Source organism: Aotus nancymaae, unplaced genomic scaffold (genome assembly GCF_030222135.1).
Source record: "Aotus nancymaae isolate 86718 unplaced genomic scaffold, 86718_ANA_hifiasm-v0.15.2.pri h1tg000040l, whole genome shotgun sequence".
In the NCBI taxonomy this organism is placed as follows: Eukaryota; Metazoa; Chordata; class Mammalia; order Primates; family Aotidae; genus Aotus; species Aotus nancymaae.
Genome location: NW_026988454.1, coordinates 88,991,797 through 89,016,745, shown reverse-complemented (window position 1 = coordinate 89,016,745; position 24,949 = coordinate 88,991,797). Strand labels below are relative to the sequence as shown.

Genomic DNA, 24,949 nt, shown 5'->3' with positions numbered 1-24,949 from the left:
GGCTGTAAACCTCAGTCACTTCTAGTTTTTGCCAAGTTTGTCCCATTTGGGCTAGTTGGATCTTCTCCAGTCCAACTTCTCCCAAGTACTCCTGTTCTGTGCTACAGGCACCCTGCATCCACAAAAGAGACGATGGGAAATAATGGCTAAGAGGAAGTCCTATCTGCTGAGAGCCAAAAGTGGGTCAGGCATCTCAATAAGTGCTTTACATGTATAGGTTCGAAGCCTTCACATCAGCTTGTAGGTAGATGGTATTTGAGAGAACCACACAGCTCTAACATACTTTATTTGCAATTCAAACTTAGGACTGACTACAAAAGCTACCATTCTGCCTACTTCACTGGTCTTAAGATAGGTCAATCTTCTCCCCTTAAGTCTTCTTCTAACCCATTTCCTCCTTCTGTATTTTAAGCACCATACAGCCCTTGGAATCTCACTACCTAGTCTAGAGACTAAAGGTCCCCTCTGAAAACTAATCTGGGAAACTCTTGTGATAGCAAATCTAATCCTCTCTCTTTGCAGAATATGAAAGCACAATCCATTTGTTTCCTTTCAAATTCTTCTTTCAGATATAAACTAAATCCCCCAAGTCATGGCAGCACATATCAGCCACAGTATCGTTTACTATTAGTAATTCTCCCATGAAGGCTCAAATTCCTAAACACAACCCCAGAATCCAAGGAACCAATCTTTCCATAATAATAGAACTACTACCCGATACATTTTAGAACACAAAAGGACTTTTATTTATTTTCCTAAATTTCATTTCCAATGATACATTTCCTGAAAGATGGAATACCAAAGGCAATTTTCAGTCACAGCAACTCCATTAAATACACATAATCTGATATTTTACTGCTTCAGTGAATTATAATCTTCTCAGGGTTTCCTGGTTAAAGAAGACGAAACTAAGATAACAGAGAGGAAAAGTTAAGAATATTGTTCTGTAGAAAATTTGTTGAACTCAATAAACATTCATTCATGGGTGTAGTGTCCGTTTTTAAAAGGAAACTCTAAAATTCCTAGAAACACAAGACAATATTGGTATTATTGAATGAGTATACATTCATATATTTCTGTGAAAATGTGTGCAATTAAACAATATGGAAAATGTTTGTTAACACAGCCAATGAAAATATGTTTTCATTGCTATGTAAGTTAAACATTTCCATATCCCGCTTTATGTTCTGCAAAAAAGCCACGTGTCTAGTTTATGAAATAAACTATGCTATAGGCAGCAGTAACCAAAGGAGTTTAACAGTCTTAACTACATACCCCTGGGATGAATAATACACTTTGCATAATCATGTGCAATGCTGAATGATGATTCTATATCTCTTATAACTATAAGGGCTTGCAAGCTTCTATTTCATACAATATGCCCCAAATCCAGGCAATACAGCCAAATAGTCAAGCAATAATTTAGGTGGGTAATCTACAAAGTGGCAAACAACCCATTTGACTAAACTGATTGTGTTTTGTTAATGTGAGGACACCATCATTGCAGGTACCCTGTAAAGAAATAATTTGTAAGTGGCTATTTGTTTCAATTAATGTTTCCCCCTAAGGCTCTTAGAAGATGACTTAATTGCCTCTTAGGACTAAAGAAAACACAGCTGTATAAACAGAAGACCACAGTATTAAAAACATAAAAACAAATACCATGCAATATGCACATTCCTCCATAGGAGAAATGTCACAAAAAGCAAACAAAGAAACTTGGGGTTTCAGCAGAAGTATAGGCATAACTAATGCCTAAAATTTTCTCACTCCAGTGACAGGTATAAAGATTGATCAAAACTCCCCTTTTTAGTTGGCTTATGTGTGAATCTTTGAATAGTGTATTTTCACGAGTGATTACCCAAGGTGAAGGTCTGTACAGTAGGCAAGCAGTGTACTTCAGCTCAATATGTTTATTGTCTGACAAACCGGACTGGGGAGCTTCAAGCAAGGAGTGAATTCATTTCACAAAGACAACTTGCTTCTGCAGACAAAAGGTGTCAACTGCAGAAAGCCCTCTGAGGAAAGGAGTGTGAGTTTTCTTTGGCATGTTAAATGCTGTGCATATACATTTTTTTCATGCAGATAATCCCTCAGGGATACTTCTTATTAAAATAATACATTTTTTCATATTTTATTGTGTGACTTTATCCTGCATTAGGGAGTTCTCAGAGGAAATTTGAAATAACTGAGTATTCTTGAAATTTGAAAAGACTAGATAAATTTAAAGTATTCCAGATATTATATTCATTGAGATGTCAGGTTGGTAATAAATTTACAAGGGTCAAAAGTTGGCCAGTTTCCTGATTGTTTACTAAGTGTGAGGTTTGGTTCTGTGACAAACAAAAACAAAAAAAAACCCACTAAACTAAACAGAAACAGGATCAATTTTAGCTCCTCCAAGATTTTCTAAAGTTCTTGCATGTCATTTTCTATTAATCTTTTCCCTGCCCGAACTTCGATAATAACAACAAAAAAGAAACAAGTTTATTTTCTTTTCGATATAGTATTTAGGACCCTTACTGTTTTTTAAAGGTTTCTGGAGAAGGGAGATAGTTCTCTTGGTTACCTTACATGTTAGCACACAAGGAATCACAGATGGGAAGGAGAGTGCAAATGACTATCAGATAAAAGTCTCATGCATTTTAAGATTTTTTTACAAGTCAAAATATACATCCTCCTATTGCCCCCACCCCATTCCTCAATTGTGTAAGAACTATCACCATGTCATCAGTCTCCTTCACATCTCACTAAATTGGATTAGAAATAAAGACACTTCTCTTGTTAAAGAACAGTACATTTCCAACACTAATCTGTTTCACCAATTGCATTAGTAAGAAATATAGCAGCAGTGTGGGCTGAGTCACCCATCATACCCTTCATTTATGGGGATTTAAGTGTGTAAAGTGACAAGTACGTGAAAATAAGAGAAAAAATAAAGCTGTCTGCAGACTTTGGCACTAGCACACTTAATGGTTTGTTTGTTAGAGTTGTGGTTTGACAATCGCTAAACAGGAATTACAAAATTACAAATCTGCAGAAAACAAACAATCATAGATGTTGGTTCTCAGTTTAACACTCCTCATCTCCCATTCCCACCCACCCACCCCCATATAGTTTCAAGTATAATAAAAATAGAGATCTCAGCATCAGAATTTTGCTGTTAACTCTTCAAGGTTTCTCTGCGCCATCCAAGCCACACATAGGGTTTGAAGCACCAAATCCACAAGTTTCTCCAACCAAGTTTAAATAGACAAAAACTGAAGACTGAATGATGCCAAAGGAACTGTTCTTAAATTAAGCTGTAACACAAAGTTCTCCCCAAAAACATAGGGCATTAAGCGTCTAGTTCAAGTACTGCCAGGCTGTATGTAGATCTGTCTCAGACAGGCTTCAGACAACAATTACAAGTACACTGGTTCTAGTGGGCATTATCCATGATACCAAAGCAGGGCAGGGATCCCCTCTCTCCATCATCAATTTTTAAAAGTTGCAACCCCCTTTGGGATTGGCTGCCGCAGGGTCAGTGCTGAGCCCGGGGCTCGAGGGGAGGAAGAGAGCCTCCTCCTCGGCAGGGAAGCTCTACATTTAGGTTGAACACTTCTCCTTTCAGAGCTCTCTCTCAGGACTATCCTGGCTTCTCAGGATCCATTGCCCTTGCCCAGGAGAGAGAGCCTCGCTGTGACCCAGTAACCGCGAAAAAAGATTCGACCTACCTGTGGAACCAGACACAACTTGGTCCCCAAAGGTCGCTTATGCGACCCCACTGCAATTGGCAAGTCAACTTGTGCACTTAAAACGTATCAGTTTATGGAATGCTTGTTTAAAGTCCTCATTGGACATAGTATAGATGATGGGGTTAATGAGGGAGTTGAGATAGCCCAGCCACGTGAAGAAGTCAAAGATGGCTAGGTGGAACCAGCAGGCATCTTTGCAGATAGGCATCGCCAGGGAGATGATGAAGAAGGGCAGCCAACACACAATAAAGGCTCCCAAAATGATCCCCAGGGTCTTGGTGGCTTTGCGCTCCCTAGCGGCCATGAGTTTCTTCTTTTCCAGCAGGGCGTCGGAGACTCGCACTTTGACTTGATTCACGTACACAGGAGACCCAGATTCGCTGGGCACGTCGGGAACCCGCGAGTTAATAGAGGTGACCGAGGACGTGGACCCGGGGGAGTCGGTTATCAGCTGGGCTCGGGTCAAGCGCTTGCCGGTCCTGTTGGGCGTCTGTTTCAAAATCCGGGAGCGGGCTTCCACGTAGATGCGGCCGTAGAGGGCGATGAGGAGCAGGGTGGGGAAGTAGAAAGCACCCACCGTGGAGTAGACCGTGTAGAGGATGTGGTCGGTGTTCACCACGCAGTCCGACACCTCCTCTTCGGCCTTGGCCTGACGCCAGAAGAAGGGCGGCAGCGAGATAGAGATGGAGAAGACCCACACCAGCGCGATCATGACCGCCGCCCTCTTGGGAGTCCTTTTAGCTGAGTACTCCACGGCGTCCGTGATGGCCCAGTAGCGGTCCAGGGCGATGACACAGAGGTGCAGGATGGAGGCAGTGCAACAAGTGATGTCCGACGACAGCCAGAAGTCACAGACCACCTGGCCCAGTGTCCAGCGGCCGGTGACAGTGTACATGGTGCTGATGGGCATCACCAGGATGGACACAAGCAGGTCGGTGACCGCCAGGGAGGCGATCAGGTAGTTAGCCGGGGTGTGCAGCTTCCGGGTCCGGTACACTGTGGCAATCACAAAGGCGTTGGAGAGCGTGGTGGCCAAGGTGATGAGCGCCAGTAGCATAACCAGCAGTACTTTCCAGGGTAGGGCGATGGAGTCCTGGTAAATGTAGCCCTCGGCGGCGCTGCAGTTGTGGGAGGGAGCAGAGGATAGGTTGGCTTCAGGAACCCGGTTCTCGGAGCCCGCGGGCGGCAGTGGAGCGCACTGAGCACCGTGTTCTTCCATGGCTTTCCTCGCCCCAGCCCCGGAGCGCAGCTCTTGGGCATGGAGCGGACGAAGGAGAGGGCGGAAGGACCGTGGCGATCACAGGTTTGTCCCTAGTTGATAGTTAGTTCCGTGAGTTCCTCAATTATTCCTCCGCCCAGGTTCACAGCTGAAACTGGAGGTCATGGGTGCGGCAGCCGAGGCTGGCGGGCGCGTCCCCTGCACTTCTAGAGCGCCTGGCGAAGCCGCCGCGTGTGTGGTTGCTCCTCTCCACGCCCGATCTCAGCCCTGGGTTGCTAACAACTGGCCCACCGAGCCCTGCTCCGCTCCAGCTCCCTGGAGGCGTCTAGTGCAGGAGGGTGAAGTACTGCTTGAGGAGAAGGCTTCGGCCAAATGGGATCTCTTACCCCAGTTGCTTGAGGCTGAGCATCTCCTAACCTGGACGCTCTTGGATCTGCAGACTTTGCCCGCAGGAGTTTCCTAGGTATGGAGACCAAAGCTTGCAGGCCAGCGAGAGGTCCCGATCTTGCATTCCCGCCCCTCGCCCCAAGCTGGGGTACTTTTTTTTGAGGCTGCAGCGGCCGCCAGAACTGGGTGGGGTGAAGTCCAGGAGCAGCGCTGCGCCGCGCCTCAAGCCAGAGCTCTGCCCTCCCTCTCTTTTCACGCTCTGGCCACTCGGACGAGCTGCCCCGCGGAGACGGGGCCATAAAAGGGGTGACTCGGGGGCTGGAGTTGCGGCTGTTCGGGCCGCACCACCGCCACCGCCACCCCGGTCCCACGGGAACCACTCGGAGCCATGCCACTGGGTGCGCGGGTCTGGAGGACCTGGCGCGGCACACGGGGAAGGGGCAGGTGTCTGGGAGAGCTGGAGGGACGCGGCGTGCGCCAGCCCGGGAGGAGCGTGTGAGCTACGGAGCAGATGGGCTTCTTATATAGAGTCCAGGTCCGGTCCACCAGAGCCTTGCAACTAGCGCGGCGCAGCGAGTGCGGACGCCTGCTCCCCATCACCTTCCCTTTTAATCTCTCCGTCCCTCTTCCCCCCGCCCCGCCGCCCTCCCCGCCCCGTTCTCTCCTGGCCAAGGAAGCTCCCTCCGGGTCCTACCGCCCTCTCTTCCGCTTCCCACCCCGGGCCCCTCTCCCAGCCCTGACAATCTTGAGCTGCAGTTCTGGCCAAGGGAAGAGGGCGTCCTGTTCTCCTGTTCTCGCCTCTGCGGACTTCGGAGCTTGCAGCGCTGTCCTCTAGTGAGACCCATGTCCTTAGCCACGGTCACGGGCTTAGTCCAGGAGTCTGGCCTAGGCTCCCGCCTACCACTCCCTCCCTAGGAGGCCAGTGTTCGGCGGGGAAGACCTGATCTCTGACCTCTCCGCTCTACAATCAAATCCAGCCCCAAGGACCACACCCAGTTTATAAGGAGACACCAGTAACATCGCTGTAGAGGGGCCAATGTTTTCATTTTGTACTTTAAGCCTCTGGCTTCCTGTCATTCTTAACTTGATACAGATAACAACTATTTTTTTCATCTAGTTTTAGAAATTTGTGTTTTCCACTCAACTGTGAGTCAACAGGGAAAAAGAAAAAAAAAACTGCGAAAATGTAGAAGTATCACAAACAGAAACCAACCGTATGCGAAATTAAACCTTCTGCTCCACCCTCCTGCTCCAGCTGCTCAGCGCTTCAGTGCCTCTGGAAAACAGTTTCCAGTGAGCATGTGCCTTCCAACAGCCTACCTAGAAAGGAGGTCATCAGAATTCAAAAAAAGGTGGGGGGGTTGGGAAGCGGGAGAACTGGAACCATCATCAGCATCATCATCTCCTTTGCCTTCACCTAATATGTGGGGATGTCAGCCTTAAGCCGCGGGATGCAATGCTGGTACCTAGGTCTCATGACCAGGGACAGAGCCCTGTCCTCAGTTTCTCCTCTAACCTTAACAGAAACGAATGTAGGGTAGAAATGCAAATCAGAAAGTGTAAAGAAAAGCTCCAGGAAAGGACAAGGTATTTTCAGCTCCAAGGATCCCCACTATGAATTCCTAGAGCCTAGATCCATGCTTGGCATGTAGAGTGTATCTAATAAAAGCTGCATTGTAATTGAATTCATCCGATTAAGCACACATATATTTTAAAAAGAATCATTCTGTGTCAGAACCTAAGGTTATCTGATCTGATTCATCCACCCAGTTTTAGAGAAAGAGTAATTGAGATCCTTTGAAAGAAGAGCTTTTTACCCAAGGCAATAAAGCACAAACCCAAGTTCCCTTAATTCCCGGTTCTTTAAACCAGTCAGCAGGCAAAAAATAGAGTGCCTACTCTATGCTGACTATTTTTCTAAGCACCAGAGGTATGGAGGCCAATGGGAGTAGACTCAGACCCTCTTTTTCAGCAGTTTACATTCTGGAAGAGACAGACAAACAAGGACTACATGAACAAGTAAATAATACTTATACTTTTCTATCGTGTTAAGTGTTATGAAGAAAATAAAACGCATCCATACATTGAGAGTGAAGGTACTCCTTTAACTAAGGTGGCAGCTCTTCAAGGACGTCCTCTAGATGCAGTCTGAGCTGCAGCAGGCACCCTGAGGATAAAAGTACAGCCTTTTCTCTTTTTCTCCTCCAGTCCGAGCACCCAGCATTTTCCCACTAACCTTAAGCCTCATTTTCACCACATTTTAAGGGATCCTCCCCATCCTCCCACCCAATCCACCTAGATAAACAATTATTTTTGCAAACTGCAGCTCACTTAGAAACCATAGGAGAGGGAAGCAAAGCCGGCGAGTTTAAACCACTAGGTGGGGGCCTTGGCCAGGATGGATCAAAAGTGTGTTTGGTTGCGGGTGTGTCCTGTGGGAGTGCGGGGTGCCAGGAAATAATTTTCCCGTTATCCTAGGAGAACTGGAAACGATTAGAGAGAACTGCTAAAGGGATGGGAGGCGGGGAAGGCCAACAGGAATGTAACCAGCTCCATGACACCTTTCCTCTTTTAATTTCTGCTTAGGAGCTTGGGAAGGAGAAAAACAAAACAAAACTTGTTCCCTATACGGTTTTTGACTTTAGCGGTTTGGGGACCTGTGGCTTTCTCCAGCCACGCCTCCACTGCTTCGCAGACTCGCAGACTCCCAGTCTCCCAGCGGAATCTGCCACTTGTGGGCAGAGTTTGATTTTACCCTCTTTGGTAAAGAGCTGCATAAACTCACACAGCCGTCATACTGACCGGATCTTGGCACAGTTCAGTGAAAAACCCCATTTCCTTAACCTAACTTCCGCATTTCAGTCATTCCTTTTTCACTTTAAAACACATAAAACGTAGGTGTTTGCACAGAGGCGCATGTGTGTGGAACACCCAAAAGAGAAAGAGACCCTGTAAAGTCGCCGGTGCCTGGGTCACCCCTCCAAGCGCCAGAGCTGCAGTCCCCAGCGGCGCTAGAAGGAACCTCCTGGCAAGTTTTGGGGGAAATTCAGCGGACCCGAGAGGAGCAGGGAGGGAGTCAGTAGCGAAACGGAAAGGATCGAGATGAATTACCTGAGCTCAGCAAAACTTAGTTGAGTAGAAATTAGCTCCTGTTTGACCACCGGGCAGTAAAACTGCGAATTAATGTGCTCCCCGTACCAATTCCACGCACGTGGACGTTTAGCAGAAGCTGAGGGAGTGGAGAATAACTCTGTAACTGAAGTGAAGTCTGTGAGCCAACACAAAGCCAGATCCTAGCGGTGAGTTGGCTGCGGAGGAACCAAAGAAAAATGAATCCTCGAGGAGCCCTTTCCCATGCTAGAAAGATGTGGTCCTAATACTGCAGCAGCAAAATTCGAGGCGCAGGCTGGGAAGTTTAACGCGCAGCGCTAACTAGATTGAACACTGTCAAGGGAAGCATACTCTGCCTGCAGCAAAGAGACACCTCACAGAGTTCATTGCAACTCAACGCTAAGAAAGCTGGCAGTCAGCTAGCCCTAGTCAGCCCTAGCCAGTCCCCTTGCCTGGGGCCACTGAGTCTTGCTTTCAGCATCCGGACTCTTCCAACCAGAGAGTAACTCTTAAAAGAGGTTCAGGCCCAGGAGCAAAGAAAGGACTTCTGATTTATCTTTGCTGAAATAAAAACATTAGAACACTCATGCTCCTGTCACTTTTCTCCTTTGATACAGGAAACAACAATCCCACACTCACAATCCCCTCTGTGGAGACCTGCCATGCTTCTTCTTTCAAATTCTGCTTCCTCCATCTATGGCCAGCCTTCATATGTGTGTGTGTATATATATATATGTATATATATATATGTGTGTGTATATATATGTGTGTATATATATGTGTGTGTACATATATATGTGTATATATATGTGTGTATATATATGTATATATATATATGTGTGTGTATATATATATACACAGATGTCTTCACCTCAGAAACGGGCAGCAGGAGACCACCAGCTCATGTGTGCACCATCCTAATGTGTGGTGGTAACCCATTTCTAGGATTCTCTTATACTTCCTCCAGTAACTTTTCCTTATTGACTGGTGGCAATTAAAGTACCAGGCCACCCAATGCCTTGGTTCTTACCATCTTTTGTGTCTTCCTTAATGAAACTATAAAATGTTCAGGTAAATGACCATATAGAGACATAGATACAAATGTAATTTTTGCAGACAAATTCTGAGAATTTCCAAACTATATAAGGCCCAGATCCCTTTCCATAGTCATTGGCCCTCACATTAGGCGTTTGACCTGGTACTTGTGTCATGATATTTACATTCTGTCTGTTTTATTAGAAATTTTTAAGTCTTACCGAATAATAAAGGCAGGTGCTTTATTCTCTAAATGCTAAATTGGTGTAACTTAATTCCTAAGAATTAGTAATTCTGCTATGTGTCTATATATGGATAGAAATATTATATAAGCCATATTTGTGATTAAGGAAGAATGCAAACAAAACTTAGAGCAAATATATATAATTTAGACATTTTCTAATGCCTATCTCTGTATTAATAAACATTTTGCTACTTTGAACAGCTACTTGCAACAAGTTACTGCTGGTTCAAAGCTAGCCCAGTTCCTACTAGACGAGCCAGCTCCCAATTAAGATCTAATCACATATTTCCTGCCTGACGACCTAGGTAAAAATAATAATAATAATAATTCTATCTTACAGCTACTATTCAGTAATGTAAGTAGAGGTTACATAAAGGATGTTGTGCTGAATTTTTTATTTTTTGGACAGAGTGAGATTTGGCAATAATGATAAATATTTGAATTTAAAAACAATGCCAATAAATCCACCAAACTTAGAAACAACTTGTTTTAAGTTGGCAGTGTAATTAAGCAGCTGTGTTCAAGATGAAGTCTCTCTTAAAAAAACCAAACCAAAGAATTTGATGGTGAAGTTGTCTTTCAGCCTAAGTGATGAACCAATAGAAATGCAAAGTCTTTATTTTCAAAGAAATTAAGAAAAGGAAAAACTCTTATTTTGCCAAAGAAAAGCAAAATTTTTATTTTCAAACCAGGAAAAATGACATCACTCTGTGGTGCTCTGTTGCTTCTTTACCTGTCATTTCATGAATAAGAATCATTACCCTTTTTTGAGCACAATGTATGTACTCCACATACATTCTTACACTTATTTCTTGTAACACTAGGAGTTGTCATTATCATCCTCATTTTCTAGATGAAGAACTTGAGGCTTAGAGAATTTAAGTAATTTTGCCAATGTCAGACAGCTGGTAAGTGATAGAATCCGTTTTCAAATTAAAGTGTCTCTAATTTCAAGTACCAAACATTTGCCAATATTCTACACTGAATTGGCCATTCAGCTCAGCATAGGCACCCGTTTTACTCACCTGACTTGACTTCATTTTCTTCTGCCTGTGAGATGACATCATTGCTCATAGGTATTTAAGTCTCCAGAGTAATCTTTATTTAGGCGCCTTCGAATTTTTATGTTGGGGTGAAGGTAGGGGGTGGAGGTTGGGGGTAATTGTGGTAAAAGTCAGGTAGAAAACTGTGCACCATGATTATGTGTAGCTAGCTAATCATCATTTGAAAAGTGGTGTTGATAGGCGATCATATACTACATAGTTTGATGTCCACAGCCCAAACACAAATCAAGCTAAGCTGTTATCCAATACAGTTTGGGCATAATTAGATTCAGGGTGTACTTTTATTTTTGCTATGTTATCTTCCATTCTTTTCGCTCTTCCTTCTCATTCTCTTTTTCTTTATCCTTAACAGTTTCCCCAGGCCCTGCCAGGCCCATAAATATACACATTGAAATAAATAATTAATTAAAGCTTTTTTAAAAAAAATTGTAAGGATGAAACTTATTAAATACAGCGACATCCCCTGTTCTCCATATTTAACCATGCTAGTTTGAATATCAGTTACAAAAAAACCTATACAAATTAAATTGCTTTTCTTTATTCCTAGCATGTTGAACTTAATTGACTTTCCCCTTCGCTCCCCCGCCCTCCACCATGTATCAGGAACTCATCAAAGATAAAGAGACGTATCTCTGGTAATACAATTATTTAAATAAAGTTATTTAAAGAACGTATTATCAGCCAGAAATCCCTGGTGTAGCATGTTCATTTATTAAGAACAAGGCGAAAACCAAGAATGTACGCAAAAATAAATCTAAGTGCCAATGTTCTAAAACCTTTGCCCTTTACGTATGGAAGAGCTCCTCCTAGCCTCATTCGGATCTTATTTCTTCTTGCCGAATATACAGTTCTAATATGTTTGGCTATGTGTTTTCCAAGGCCCCTGAATATATGAGAAATAGATGAGAAACTATGTCAGGTAAGCATGTTGAATGCAGCAAGATGCCACATCCATCTTTATTGCAAAGTAGCCCGGGAAATCTAGAGTAAACATTAAAAAGCAAAAGCCTATAAGAATGACAATAACAACATTATTATTTGTGTTGACATATTTAACTAAGACTTTTATTACAACTGATGGAAAACCAATCTAATCAACTTAAAAAAAAAAAAAAAGACGGAATTTATTTCAAGGAGGTTGGAGCCCCTTAGAGTCAAAAAAAAGGAATTGAACCACCAAGTTTTGGACAAAGTAGGAATGCAACTGCACCCTGGGAAAAACCAGCATTCTGGAACACAAGCAGAACTCACTTCTTTTTCTGTTGGTGGCTGTCTGCAAGTAGATTTCTTTCATCTATTTCATTGTAGACAGGCTTTTCTCATGTTGTTTAAACATAGCCATTAACACCTTTTGAGTTTACATCTTGCAGCTTCAATTACATTTTAGAAACTATTCTTAATCAGATCCACTTTAAGACATTCTGAGAAATGGGTTCTGTTTCTGGGTAAAATGTATGATGTCATGAAAGATGAATATTACCAAAGTAACAAGTGAAAAAGTTCTAAATGTAAAAAAAAAAAAAAATGTATTTTAAAAACTTCGAAGAATGTGGAAGCAGGAATAATTAGATAAACTAAAATTCTGCAAAAGGAAATGCAATTTTTAGGTGAGTCAATGATTGCTGCCTGTTTTATTTCCTTAAGGTATTTGCTGATTCTGAGAACAGGTTGTGGATTGGACATGGTCCAGGCAGAGAGATTGTACTGGGGAAAAGGGAAAGGAGCAGAGCTTTCAATGATTATTGGGGCCAGTGTGATATGTGGACATTTGCTCGTGTTGCAACTAAACAGGAGACTAGGGGATTAAGTAAGGAAATTCTCATAGGCAAATCAAATCTTTCACAGTCTTGGAGTGGTTAGAAGAACAAGTCCCCCTAGAGAGAAGGAGCCTATGTCAAATATATGACTGGTCTTCCCTTCAAGCAATTTGCAAGATTTTGAAGCTCACTGGGGGAAATGCACAAGAGTAGAGCTCAAATTTTGGAAAGCAGTGAAGAATCTTCTTCAGTGTTTCAGGACTGAGGAGACAGAGACCTTCCAGGCTGTCAATCAAAAGCAAGGCCCAAAGAACAGGATGAATCACAGATGGACTGAGTCTAATTACAAATCAGCTTTGACTCAGCTCAATCTCTGACTGGTTGACATAGTCAGCTCTTCATGCATTCTTGCTGACAGAGGAAAGATTGAATACTGTCTGAGAAAAATAATATTTGAAGCCTCTACAGCCCTTCTATATACAGTATCTGATTGCAATAAAAAGTATGATATATATGTAGTGGCAATAAAATATGATTAATAATTTTTAAAAACCTAACAACAGAAATAAATCCATACATAATATAGATATTAGAAAGGACTTTAAAATACAGACAGTCCCTGACTTACGGTGGTTCAATGTATAATTTTTCAACTTTAAAATGGTGCAAAAGTAATAACCATTCAGCAGAAACCGTACTTTGAATTTTGAATTTTGATCTTTTCCTGAGCTAGTAACATATGGTAAGTGTTCCGAACATGTTTAAGGTGGGTAGGCTAGGCTAAGCTATAAGGTTTGTTAGGTTAGGTATATTAAATGTATTTTCAAGTTAAGATATTTTATCAGTTTGTAACTCCATCATAAGTCAGGAAGCATCTATAACTATTATTAATATGCTAAGGAAAACAAAGAAAAATAGTCTAAATGGATAGAAAGGTAGAACCTTTCAACAGGAAATGGAAATCTTTAAAAACAAAGTCAAATAAGCACTCTAGAAATAAACATACAGGTTCTGATATTAAGTACTTACTGGATGGATGCATTAGCTCACCAGACAGAGAAAAAGACAAGATTAGTAACCTCATAAAGTAATGAAAAAATTTTAAAATAATTTTTAAAAATCTAAACTGAAGCATTGAGAGAAGAAAAGTGGAGAGAAAAGAACAGAATGTAAGAGCGACACTGAGTCAAATAACCTAAAATACATGCACAGAAGGGAGGAGCAAGAGAATGGGAAAGGAAAAGTACGTGGAGGGATAATTTCCAAAAATTTCCAGAAACAGTGAATACATCAAACAAACGGCACTGAAAAAACTCATTTAACGCTAGCCAGAATAAACACTCACAAAGCCATAGCTAAGAACATAAAGATAAAACTGGTAAAAAATAAAAAATTTAAAAATTTAAAAAAAATAATGACAAATTAAAAAATTCATAAAACTGCCAGAGAGAGACACTTACTTTAAAAGAAGCAACAGAAAGCCTGAGATTGACTTATTGACAGAAACTATGGAAGTTAGGAGGTAATATAATGACATCTTATCACAGCTAAAAGTTTTTTTTTAGTCTGTCAACCTATAATTCTATACCTCGAGTTAATATTCTAAAAAATGGTGGTGAAATGCAGATGCTATTAGCCAAACAACAGGTGGGAGAATTTGTTGCCAGCAGAACAGGACAATAAGAGATAACAAAAGAAGTCATTCATGCTAAATGAAAATGATACTAAATGAAAGCACAGATTAAATGAAGGAATGAAAAGCAAGGGAGAATATAAACATATGAAAAAATAAAAAATAATGTTTTCCAGGTCCTGTGAAATATGCAGAATTAAAATATATGCCCACGATAACACAAAGGGCTGCTGTCCAAAATGAAGGGGTATACACATAGTGAATGCTAGTAAAATTCTTATATTGTTAAATTATTGATAAAGGTATTTAAGTTCAACAGAAAGACATAAGCATCTTAAGACCATAGCTTCAAACTACACAAAACAAAATTTTATGAGACTAAAAAGAGTACTAGACAAGGCCATAATCAGATTTAGTTTTTAACATAGTTTTCTTATTAGCTAATAATAAAACAGATAAAATTTAATGAGGCTATGAAAGATTTGAGCAATATGCTTAATCAAAGTCAACTAAATGGCATAGAAAACATTGTATATCTACAAGTGTACAACGTATATTTTCTTCAAAAGCACTTGGAACACTTACAAATATAGAATATATACCAGACACAAAGCACATCTCAGGTGATTGATTCTTCATCAAAAAAGGTAAATAGATGACATAAAAGCATATGAAACAATGCCAGTGTAATTAACCATCAGGCAAATGCAAATTAAGTCACTGTAAGGTACCACTATGCACCCATTATAATGCCTGCCCCAAATACTGTCAATACTGAAGACTGACAAATATGCACAGCAACTGGAACTCTTGTTGGTTGGAATGCAAAATGGCACAGCCACTTTGCTAAACAGTTTAGCAGGTTTACTATAAAATAAAAAGTACATCTACAATCCAGCAATTATATTCCAAGTTATCTACCCAAGAGAAATGAAACTTATGTTCACACAGAAAACTGCACATGGCTTACAGTAGCTATATTTATAATTGCTAAAATTTAGAAACAACACAGATGGCTTTCAACCAATGAATGAAAAACAAACTGTAGGAATTTCATACAATGGAATACTACTCAGCAATAAGAAAGAATGAACTATTGATTCATGCAAAAATGTGGATGAAACTTGAATGTATTTTTCTAAGTGAAACATTCCATTTATATGACACTCTGAAAAAAGGCAAGACTACAGACAGAGAAACAGTTGTCAGTCGTTGCCAGTGATTGGGGTTGGGGAGAAGTCATCTGTGGAGTTGCACAGAACTTCTGGTATGATGGAACTGCTTTCTATGGTACTATGACCAAGCTTTGGAGACCAGCAGGAGACAGTCAAATGCCTAGGGAGATAGGGGCGGGTCCCCAGAGAAACCCCGCCTCCAAGCTGGAGAGAGTTTAAAGCCTGAAAGCCAAGCTGACAGTTAAATCCTCAGACTAGATTGAGAACTTGTCTTCCCGTTTGGCACAGTTTCCTCCGATTCGTCCCCACCCTTCACCTGTTTTACATATAACTACCCTTTCCTAATTCGTTTTTCTACACTGTTCCGCTCATCTTTGAGTGGTATCTTCTCTTTAAACTTTTTTACATAGTCGCAAACCAATGATCACGCATTCCCCATTCTGAGTCTATAAAAGGCCCCAGACCCAGTTACAGTAAAGGATATTTGGTTGGGTCATTTCCTCTGATATGTTCTTTTCCTCAACCTGAATGAAAAGTTCTAGTTTACAGTGATAATTTCTCTTACTGGAAAACTGTACTTTTCTGCCAAATTTGTGTTCTATCCTCAATCTCCTACTTTGTGTTAAACTACATTTTCATCATGTCTTGGTCTTTGTATGTCCTATGGAGAGGCTTTTTTGCTCCTGCACGTTTTTGCATGACGTTGTTATTGTTATTGTTACTGTGTTTTCCTTTGCATGTGTTAAATTCTTTGTTTCACTGAATAAGGATTTATGGATTAAGAATTCCTGAGTATGTTGAATCCCATATGCCAACTTGGTTGCCTTTTTGAGATGATATTTTATTAAGCTAATAGTAAGATCAAGCTATAACTCTAGGATTTGCAACAGAATCCCTAAGGATGCACTTTTTTTCTTTCTTTTTTTTCTTTTTTTTTTTTTTTTTTTTTGAGACAGAGTCTCGCTCTGTTGCCCAGTGATGCAACCTCGGCTCACTGCAACCTCTGCCTCCTATGTTCGAGAGATTCTCCTGCCTCAGCCTCTTGAGTAGCTGGGACTACAGATGCATGCCACCATGCCTGGCTAATTTTTGTATTTTTTAATAGAGATGGGGTTTCACCTTGTTGTCCAGGATGGTCTCAATATCCTGACCTGGTGATCTGCCCGCCTCAGCCTCCCAAAGTGCTGGGATTACAGCTGTGAGCCACCACATTCGGTCCCCAGGGAGGCACTTTCATTTCATTTTAAATATTTGGGATGGAAGAATGTGTCACTATTATTTGAGCTAGAGTCAGTGCTTAATGCAGTTCCAGGAGTTCTGGTTCTATACAGCCATCCAAGAGCTGAAGTATCATTGTCTTATAGCACACCCCTTCCCTACACAGCTGTAACCCTTCCACAGCATACCTTTTAGTATGCTCTGGTCCTGTATCCTTATTAGTTATTTCTCAAACACTCATGGATGTTAGATATTATTGTTTTCCCTGTTCAACACCTCAGGTTCACTTCAGATGCAAGAAACAGTCCCAGTGAATCAGACCAGAGAATCCTGTTGGAGCAGGTCTTGCAGACTCAATGCTGCAGTGGGGATAGATCCCAGGAGACTCTAGATGAGGTGTGACTGGCTGTCGTAGGAAAGAAGAGCCCACTGAGTGGCTTTAGGTGAGAACTACTGGTTAATGAGAAAGTATTAATATATCATATTTCATTCAGTCTCAAAAGGTATCAATTGTAGAATGTACCATCATTTTGTTTACTGCTGGTAAAAAGTCACCAACTACACTGTCACAATTTTTCTCATCACTGAGAATTGTTATGTTATTCCACTGAAAGAACTGTTTTCAGGCATTGAAATATATATTTGTATCATGTAACATTTTTGTGCAAACACAAAATAAGAAAATTAATTGGTTAAGATATTTCTGAAATTTCTTTACATTAAGAATCTCAGTCTTCTGAATCACTTTTCAACATAGTCATTAATTTCTGTATTTTTCCACACAACATTATTATCTATCATCAAGACATAGCTAATGTTTTCTGAAAGAGTGCTTCACTGTTATCTCGGTATTTTTTTCCCAAGGCAATATTCTGCCAGCTTTTTGTCAAGATGCACAGAAACATGTGTAGCAAGTGACAGCCACATCACAAATTACATCCATAATTATAGAACGCAGTCCTATTTCAGTGATGTTCAAAGGTAACAAAGAACATTTTATCTTAGAACTGACAAAATATGATAAGTTCAATATGCTTAACAGCTTGTATGACAGGTCTGCTGATGATCAGCTTTGCCTGCATATTCATTATAGCTTGTGTTTATATAGTTCCTTTTGTGTGAGGATATCAGAATATTTTTAAAATATTAATAGTGCATAGTCTATTCATAAATATTTAAAACCTGTAAGTGATATTATGTTTATCTCAAAAATTTGGAAAGATTAAAATTTCATCGTTTATCTGCTGAGATCCAGAATGAATATTACTAATCAATAGAACTTAAGTCTAATTTGTGAATAAATTTTGTGAGTCTAATTCTGGTAATCTGACTGGATATGAGTAAATGAAAAAAAAAAAGTCTAAATTAAAACCAACAGTTTAAAAACTATAACATAAGGAAAATAGAACTGTTGTTGTAAAAACTAATACAATTGCACAAAGTTGGATTTTTTTAAAGAGAAAAATTTTGAGACTTGTTAGATACATTAAAAAGCTGTGTAAGAGCATGAAACTAAGGGGTCAATGGAAATAATTGTTTAATGGAGACAGTGTTCTAAAGCAATTTCTGAATGATAAAACAATTCAAGGAAGTATTAAAATATCAATATGCAAGTACATTCCAGAATTAAGAAAAAGCAATAAGAATACAGAATTTTGAATAAGTAATAGAAAGCACTTGTACCCTAGAACTTAAAGTATAATAAAAAAAAGTACATTATTAAGAATATCATGAAATGTGGGGAAAGAGAAGCAAGTGATTATGTCAAAAGAGATATAGATGACAGATATATGGAGAAAGAAATAAGAAGACACAGAATCACCAATGATATTAATAAAGATGCTATACTACACTGAGGAAAACATGTTTACTTATTGAAAATGCTTACAAATGCCAGACCAATTAATAAGAAAAGATATATGGCCTATCATGTTTGTTTGTTTTATTTCCAGGATAATTTGAAAATATCTTACAAGAACTAATGCGAGAAAAAATAAAACAGATTGCCTTTAAAAAGGGAATTGAAGTCAATTAAATATTTCTTTCATCAGCACTCCATCACCCAGATAATAGAGAAATGTTTGCTGAGTTTCAAGAAAAAAAAGATTGCAAAATCAGATTTCTGTATCTAGCCTATTTGTTTTTCAGGTATAAGGTAAACAGGAAGACAGTCTTAGATGTACAAGAATCTGTACGTTAAAAAATACCAAAGTTGTATTCAATTAAAAAGTTGGGAAGGATGTGTGCTAACATCTTAACCATTGATATTCTTTGATAGAGGCATTACAGATAATTGTACCTTCTTTATTCTCTTTTGATTTGTTATTTTCATTTGAAATTAAGTATAGATTGCTTTTATTTTAATAAATAAAAATAGAACTATTTTTATTTTTAGAAGAAATAAATTAGGTGCTTTATAGCAATGTAAAAATTATGATACTATACAGTTCTAAACTCAGAATTTATTTAATATTGCATAATATGTATATTATTCACAAGGGAAACCAATTAGTTCAAATTTAGCAGTTATTGAGATTGTACTCTCTTAAAAATAAAATTCACTCTAGATAAGACCTGCATGCCAAAACACAACTGAACTCCTATTTAAATAAAGATATCTCATGTATAGATTATGTTGAAGTATCTGATTTGTAAGCTCTTGAACTGTCTCAAGGAAGTTTCTTCAATATCTGGAAATTATAGCAAGTTTATGTGCATAGCCAAGAAAAATTAGATTGGGCTTATCCTCAAATTTGGAAAATGTACCAAAATGACAACGTATATTTTGGCTCTTAAAATAATGTTTAAACATATTTTAATATGGTACATAATGTGCTAATGTATAACCTGGCTCAAATTTTAATCTTTAGTGATTTATGTTGTACGTCTATGGCTTTGCGATACTTGTTTTAAAAAGCTGTATTTAGTAATAGGAACAAATCTCATATGCACAGCCTAGAAAATGTTTCCAGATAGAGTGGAATAATTTACATACTACAAATTTCTCCAAAATTTTGTATTCATATTGACTACACACTTGAGAAAAATGTGCTATTATCTCACAATTAGAAGACTAATACTTCTTAAAAATATTAGCTTATTTTGAAATTCCAATTTTCTGAATACTGCATTTTAAAATTATAACAATAATGTATCTATGTTTAAATGTCATATTTCAACACAAATATTTCATACTTTGTTCAGTCATGAACCTGAAAAATATTATTTTTTACATGAAGATTTTTTCTCCAGGCCACATTCTTAGCATGTTCTGGCCAATTTTACAAATTTAATAATGTAGTTTAAACATCAGCAAAACTTTAATATTCAATAGATAAATTTAATATTTACAAAGAAAATAAAGCAGAAATCCTCATGCTCTATGGCTTTGTGAGGACTGGGTCATAACAGTTCATTTCCACTCAATAGATTTGAGGTCAAGCACTGTGCTGGATTCATAGTAGGAAACTCAATAACTCTTTGTGCCATGAGTCAACAATAGCTATTCCAAAACAGAGCTAGGAGCATAAAATATATCATTGTGACTCTGAAGATCTTTATGAAGGTATTTTAAAACTTAATATAACCTGCTTCAGTGCAGTAAGCAACATGTCAATCTCATAAAACTTATAAAACATTTCTCCACAGTCATTACAAATTTCCTCTGACATATAATATTCATAGATTACTTATTTTTTGAAGATAATTTTTAATGTTTCCACATAATGTTTCCATATAAGTCTAAAGTTTTGCTACAAAAAACTTTTTCTATAACTCATTGAAATGTTTTTGGTCTTATTTTAAAAGTCATTCTTTTTATTCTCCAGGTTAGATCAAACTATGCAGGATGGAAAACAAAAATGCCCACACCACCTTCTTTCTCCTATTTCAGTTCAAAACTTGCTTAGAATTGAATTCATTGAAAAGTGAGAGAGTAGTTTTGAATAAATAGTTAAAAATTATTTTTGAGATTTTATTAGGAATAAGTAACTTTTAAATGTTTGGCATAAACCACAAAACAATATTTCTTTCTAGCACATCTAGACATCTAAATCAATACATCAAGTTTTGCTTGTTTTTAAAATATAGCACAAAAATAACACATGCATTAGTGTTTTATAATTCTTCTCTTGAAAAAAAAAATCAAGATGGTAACGTCAAAATCATCTTCCAAAATGTATCAGTTCGTTATTTCTACAACAGAAAATGGTCTTTGGATTGGTGTGACATCTATCCTTTGCTTTTGCAATAATTTTAGTCTTCTACAATAAGCACACTGTCACTTTACATTAGAAGAACCTTCAATTTCAGGAGATCAGGGTGATTGAACCATTTGGATTGAATAGGTTACCTTTTGTCAAAAAATCATTGCTTTAATAACAAACACATTTATTCTTAAGTCTTTTTGGTTTCAAGTAAATATAAGATATGTTCTGTGATCAATATTAAATAGCTGCTAGCAAACTTTTCAAAGTATGAAGACATATTGATATTTTTTAAAAAATCTACTCCTACGACTAGTCTTTTGGTTTTAAGTAGACTCTTGCCTAGTGCTCTGTAGATTCATATTTATATCTGTTGCATTTAACAGTGTTCACTAGGAGACTAACATATTCAGTTCGTTTTATAAAAAAGCACTCTTTTTACCAATAGCAAAAACATGTTTGTCAGATCAATTGACCAAAATAAAACATACATTTACATATTATCAATTCTTAAAGGAAAAAATCAAGCATCACTTCAAAAGAAATATCAAGAATAGAGGTAATTTCTGATATTTTTCTTTAAATTGTGTGAAAAAAGTATATGAAATCTGTTTCAATCATAAGTTAAGCCATTCTCCTGCCTCAGCCTCCTGAATAGCTGGGATTACAGGCACAAGCCACCACATCTTGCTAATTTTGTATTTTTAGTAGAGACGTGGTTTCTCCATGTTGGTCAAGCTGGTCTTGAACTCCTGACCTGAGGTGATCTGCACACCTTGGCCTCCCAAAGTGCTAGGATTACAGGCGTGAGCCACTGTGCCTGGCCTCAATCATAAATTTTAACTCTGTTCACTGCATCAATTTTTTTCTCTAAGAGATGCCATTATAGATTGTAGTCGTTACTTTCTAACTGGGAAACCTATTTGAAAATTCTTTAAGTTTTAATTATAGAATAAAAGTAAGGGTAAAAATTTAAAAGTTTGCTGATTATTTAATTTTTTATGGAAATTTATAGTCATTATATTTCTAGAGCAATGTGCAAATATTTTCTTTTTGCTTATTCTTGGAAATATGTATGCTCATGCTTTCTGAGGAAAATTTATTTTTTCCATTGCTCAATTTATCAGGAGAATATTTTTTACCTGACTGCTTTGCTCACCTTCATGCACAATGCACTTCCTTCTTTGACAGCCTGAATTCACATGAACATAAAAAGTAAGTTTATAATTAAAATGATTGTATTTTCCCTCTCATTTTTTAGTATTGAATTTAAAAGCTGTCATTGATCTTGTCTCCCTAAGCTATGAAAAAAATTGTTAACCTACTTTTAAAAAGCACCATTGGTTCTACTCTGTGTGGCTTTTGTTTTTAAACTATTTACTATGCAAACTGGGGTGGATATAGTCCTTCAGAATTCAGCTGAGCTATTACTACAAAAATGTAAATCAGAGGTCAATACTTGGATTAGCAATCAGATTTTCAAGAAACTTTTACATCTAATAAGTAACCTTATCTCAGCCACTTTTTTTCTTTACTAGAGCCTGTGTTTCATTTTTACTCTTTCTACTAAGGCTTTTGCAGATTTTTCAATATTTCTATGTAAATTTATTTTCTTATCTTTCAAATGTCATCACCAAAAAATACAAATCTAATACTGCTTTGTGAGAATAGTTTTGCTTTTACCTTTTTACCTTGCTGAACTTCATGCTCTGCTCTGTATCATTTGGAATAAGATTAGGAAGAAAGAAAATCCCAGGAACTATCATATTCCCTTTTCTCTATTTATGTAATCTTAGTTTTGTGGGTTTTTTTGTTTTGTTTTGTTTTTTGAGATGGAGTCTTGCTCTGTCACTCAGGCTAGAGTGTGTAGTGGCACGATCTTGGCTCACTGCAACCTCTGCCTCCTGGGTTCAAGCAATTCTCCTGCCTCAGCCTCTTGAGTAGCTGGGATTACAGGCATGTGCCACCACACCTGACTAATTTCTGTATTTTTAGTAGAGATGGGGTTTCATCATGTTGGCCAGGCTGGTCTCAAACTCCTGACCTCGTGATCTGCCTGCCTCGGCCTCCCAATATAATCTCAGTTTTATCCTACTTGATGGAAAACACGCACCATAAAAGGAACACTCCCACTTCAGAACAAGCTCAAGGCCAAGATACATTCTGCCCCTGGTAATTCTCCTGTTCCCCATTTACCAAGGGTCTGAAAATCACAGAGATGATATCCATACCTTTATTGATATGTAGGTCTCTGCTGCATGAATTTTATGTATACATAATAAGTAAAGTTGGAACATTGATTAATGTTGCAGAAAAGTCAATAACATTTCTGAGGATCATTTTGCTTCTGTAAAAATTACACTGTTGATGAAAATGTAAATTAGTATAACCTGTATGATAAATGGTATGGAGATTACTCAAAGAACTAAAAATAGATCTACCATGCCATCTAGCAATCCCACTGCTGGATAGCTACCCAGAAGAAAAGTAATCAATATATCAAAAACATACATACCTAATATTTTTATGGCAGCACGGTTCACTATTGTGAAACAAAAATAGGGAATCAAACTAAGTGTCCATCAGTGGGTGAATGAGTAAAGAAAATGTGGTATGTATTAGTCTATTCTCACACTGCTAATAAAGACATACCCAAGGCTGGGTAATTTATAAAGGAAAGTGGTTTAATTGATTCACAGTTTCATGTGACTGGGAGGTCTCACAATCAAGGTGGAAGGCAAAAGAAATGTCTTACATGGTGGCAGACAAGAAAGAATGAGAGATAAGCAAAAGGGGAAACCTCTTATGAAACCGTCAGATCTTATGAGACTTATTCACTACTGTGAGAACAGTATGGGGGAAACCACGTCTGTGATTCAATTATCTCCCACTAGGTCCCTCCCATAACATGTGGGAATTATGGGAGCTACAATTTAAGATGAGATTTGGATGGGAACAGAGTCAAACCACATCATTCAGGCCCTGGCTCCTCTTAAATCTCATGTTCTTACATTTCAAAACCAATCATGCCTTCCCAACAGTTCCCCAAAGTCTTAATTCATTCAGCATTAACTCAGAAGTCTGCAATCCAAAGTCTGATCTTAGACAAGGCAAGTTCTTTCTGCCTTTAAGCCTGCAAAATCAAAGCAAGTTAGCTACTTCCTAGATACAATGGGGATATAGGCATTGGATAAACGCATTCCAAGTGAGAGGAAATGGGCCAAAACAAATGGGCTATAGGCCCCATGCAAGTCTGAAATCCAGCCAGGCAGTTAAATCTTAAAGCTCCAAAATGATCTCCTTCAACTCAATGTCTCACAGCCAGGTCATGCTGATGCAAGAGGTGGGTTCCCATGGTATTGGGCAGCTCCACCCCTGTGGCTTTGTAGGTTACAACCTCCCTCCCAGCTGCTTTCACAGGCAGGCATTGAGTATCTGTGGTTTTTCCAGGCCCATAGTGCAAGTTGTTGGTGGATCTATGGTTCTGGGGTCTGAAGGACAGTGGCCTTCTTCTCCCAGATCCACTAGGTAGTGCCCCAGTGGGGACTCTCTGTGAGGACTTCAACCCCACATTTCCCTTCCCCACTGACCTAGAACAGATTCTCCATGAGGGCCCCACCTCTGCAGCAAACTTCTACCTAGATAGACATCCAGGTATTTCCATATATCCTCTGAAATCTAGGTGGAGGTTCCCAAACTTTAATTCTTGACTTCTGATACCCACAGGCTCAACACCATGTGGAAGCTTCCAAGACTTGGGGCTTGCAAGATTTACTTGGCCCCCTTTAACCATGGCTAGAACAGTTGGTATGTGGAGCACTAAGTCTCTAGGCTGCACATAGCAGAGGGGCCCTGGGCATGGCCCATAAAACCATTTTTACCTTTTAGGCCTCTGGGCCTGTGATGGGGGTGCTGCCTCAAAAGTCTCTGACATACCCTGGAGATATTTTCCCCATTGCCTTGGTGATTAACATTTGGCTTCTAGTTACTTATGCAAATTTCTGCAGCCAGCTTAATTTATCCTCAGAAAATGTTTTTTTTTCCTATCGCATTGTCAGACTGCAAATTTTCCAAACCTGTATGCTCTGTTTCCCTTTTAAAACTGAATGCTTTTGACAGCATCCAAGTCACCTCTTGAATGCTTTGCTGCTTAGACATTTCTTC

The 24,949-nt window shown here is 39.0% G+C and overlaps 1 protein-coding gene across 1 annotated transcript; it reads right to left on the bottom strand.

The window, feature by feature from the left end:
* Positions 1-659: 659 nt before the first annotated feature.
* On the bottom strand, positions 660-5,488 carry HTR1B (5-hydroxytryptamine receptor 1B). The gene has a single exon (XM_012471892.3). It carries the CDS (start codon positions 4,954-4,956, stop codon positions 3,781-3,783), a length of 1,176 nt encoding a protein of 391 aa, XP_012327315.1. The 5' UTR covers positions 4,957-5,488; the 3' UTR covers positions 660-3,780.
* Positions 5,489-24,949: the final 19,461 nt, after the last annotated feature.

What these genes read in the sequence shown, in the direction of transcription:
- HTR1B (XM_012471892.3), bottom strand. Translation starts at nt 4,956, where the DNA reads ATGGAAGAACACGGTGCTCAGTGCGCTCCACTGCCGCCCGCGGGCTCC.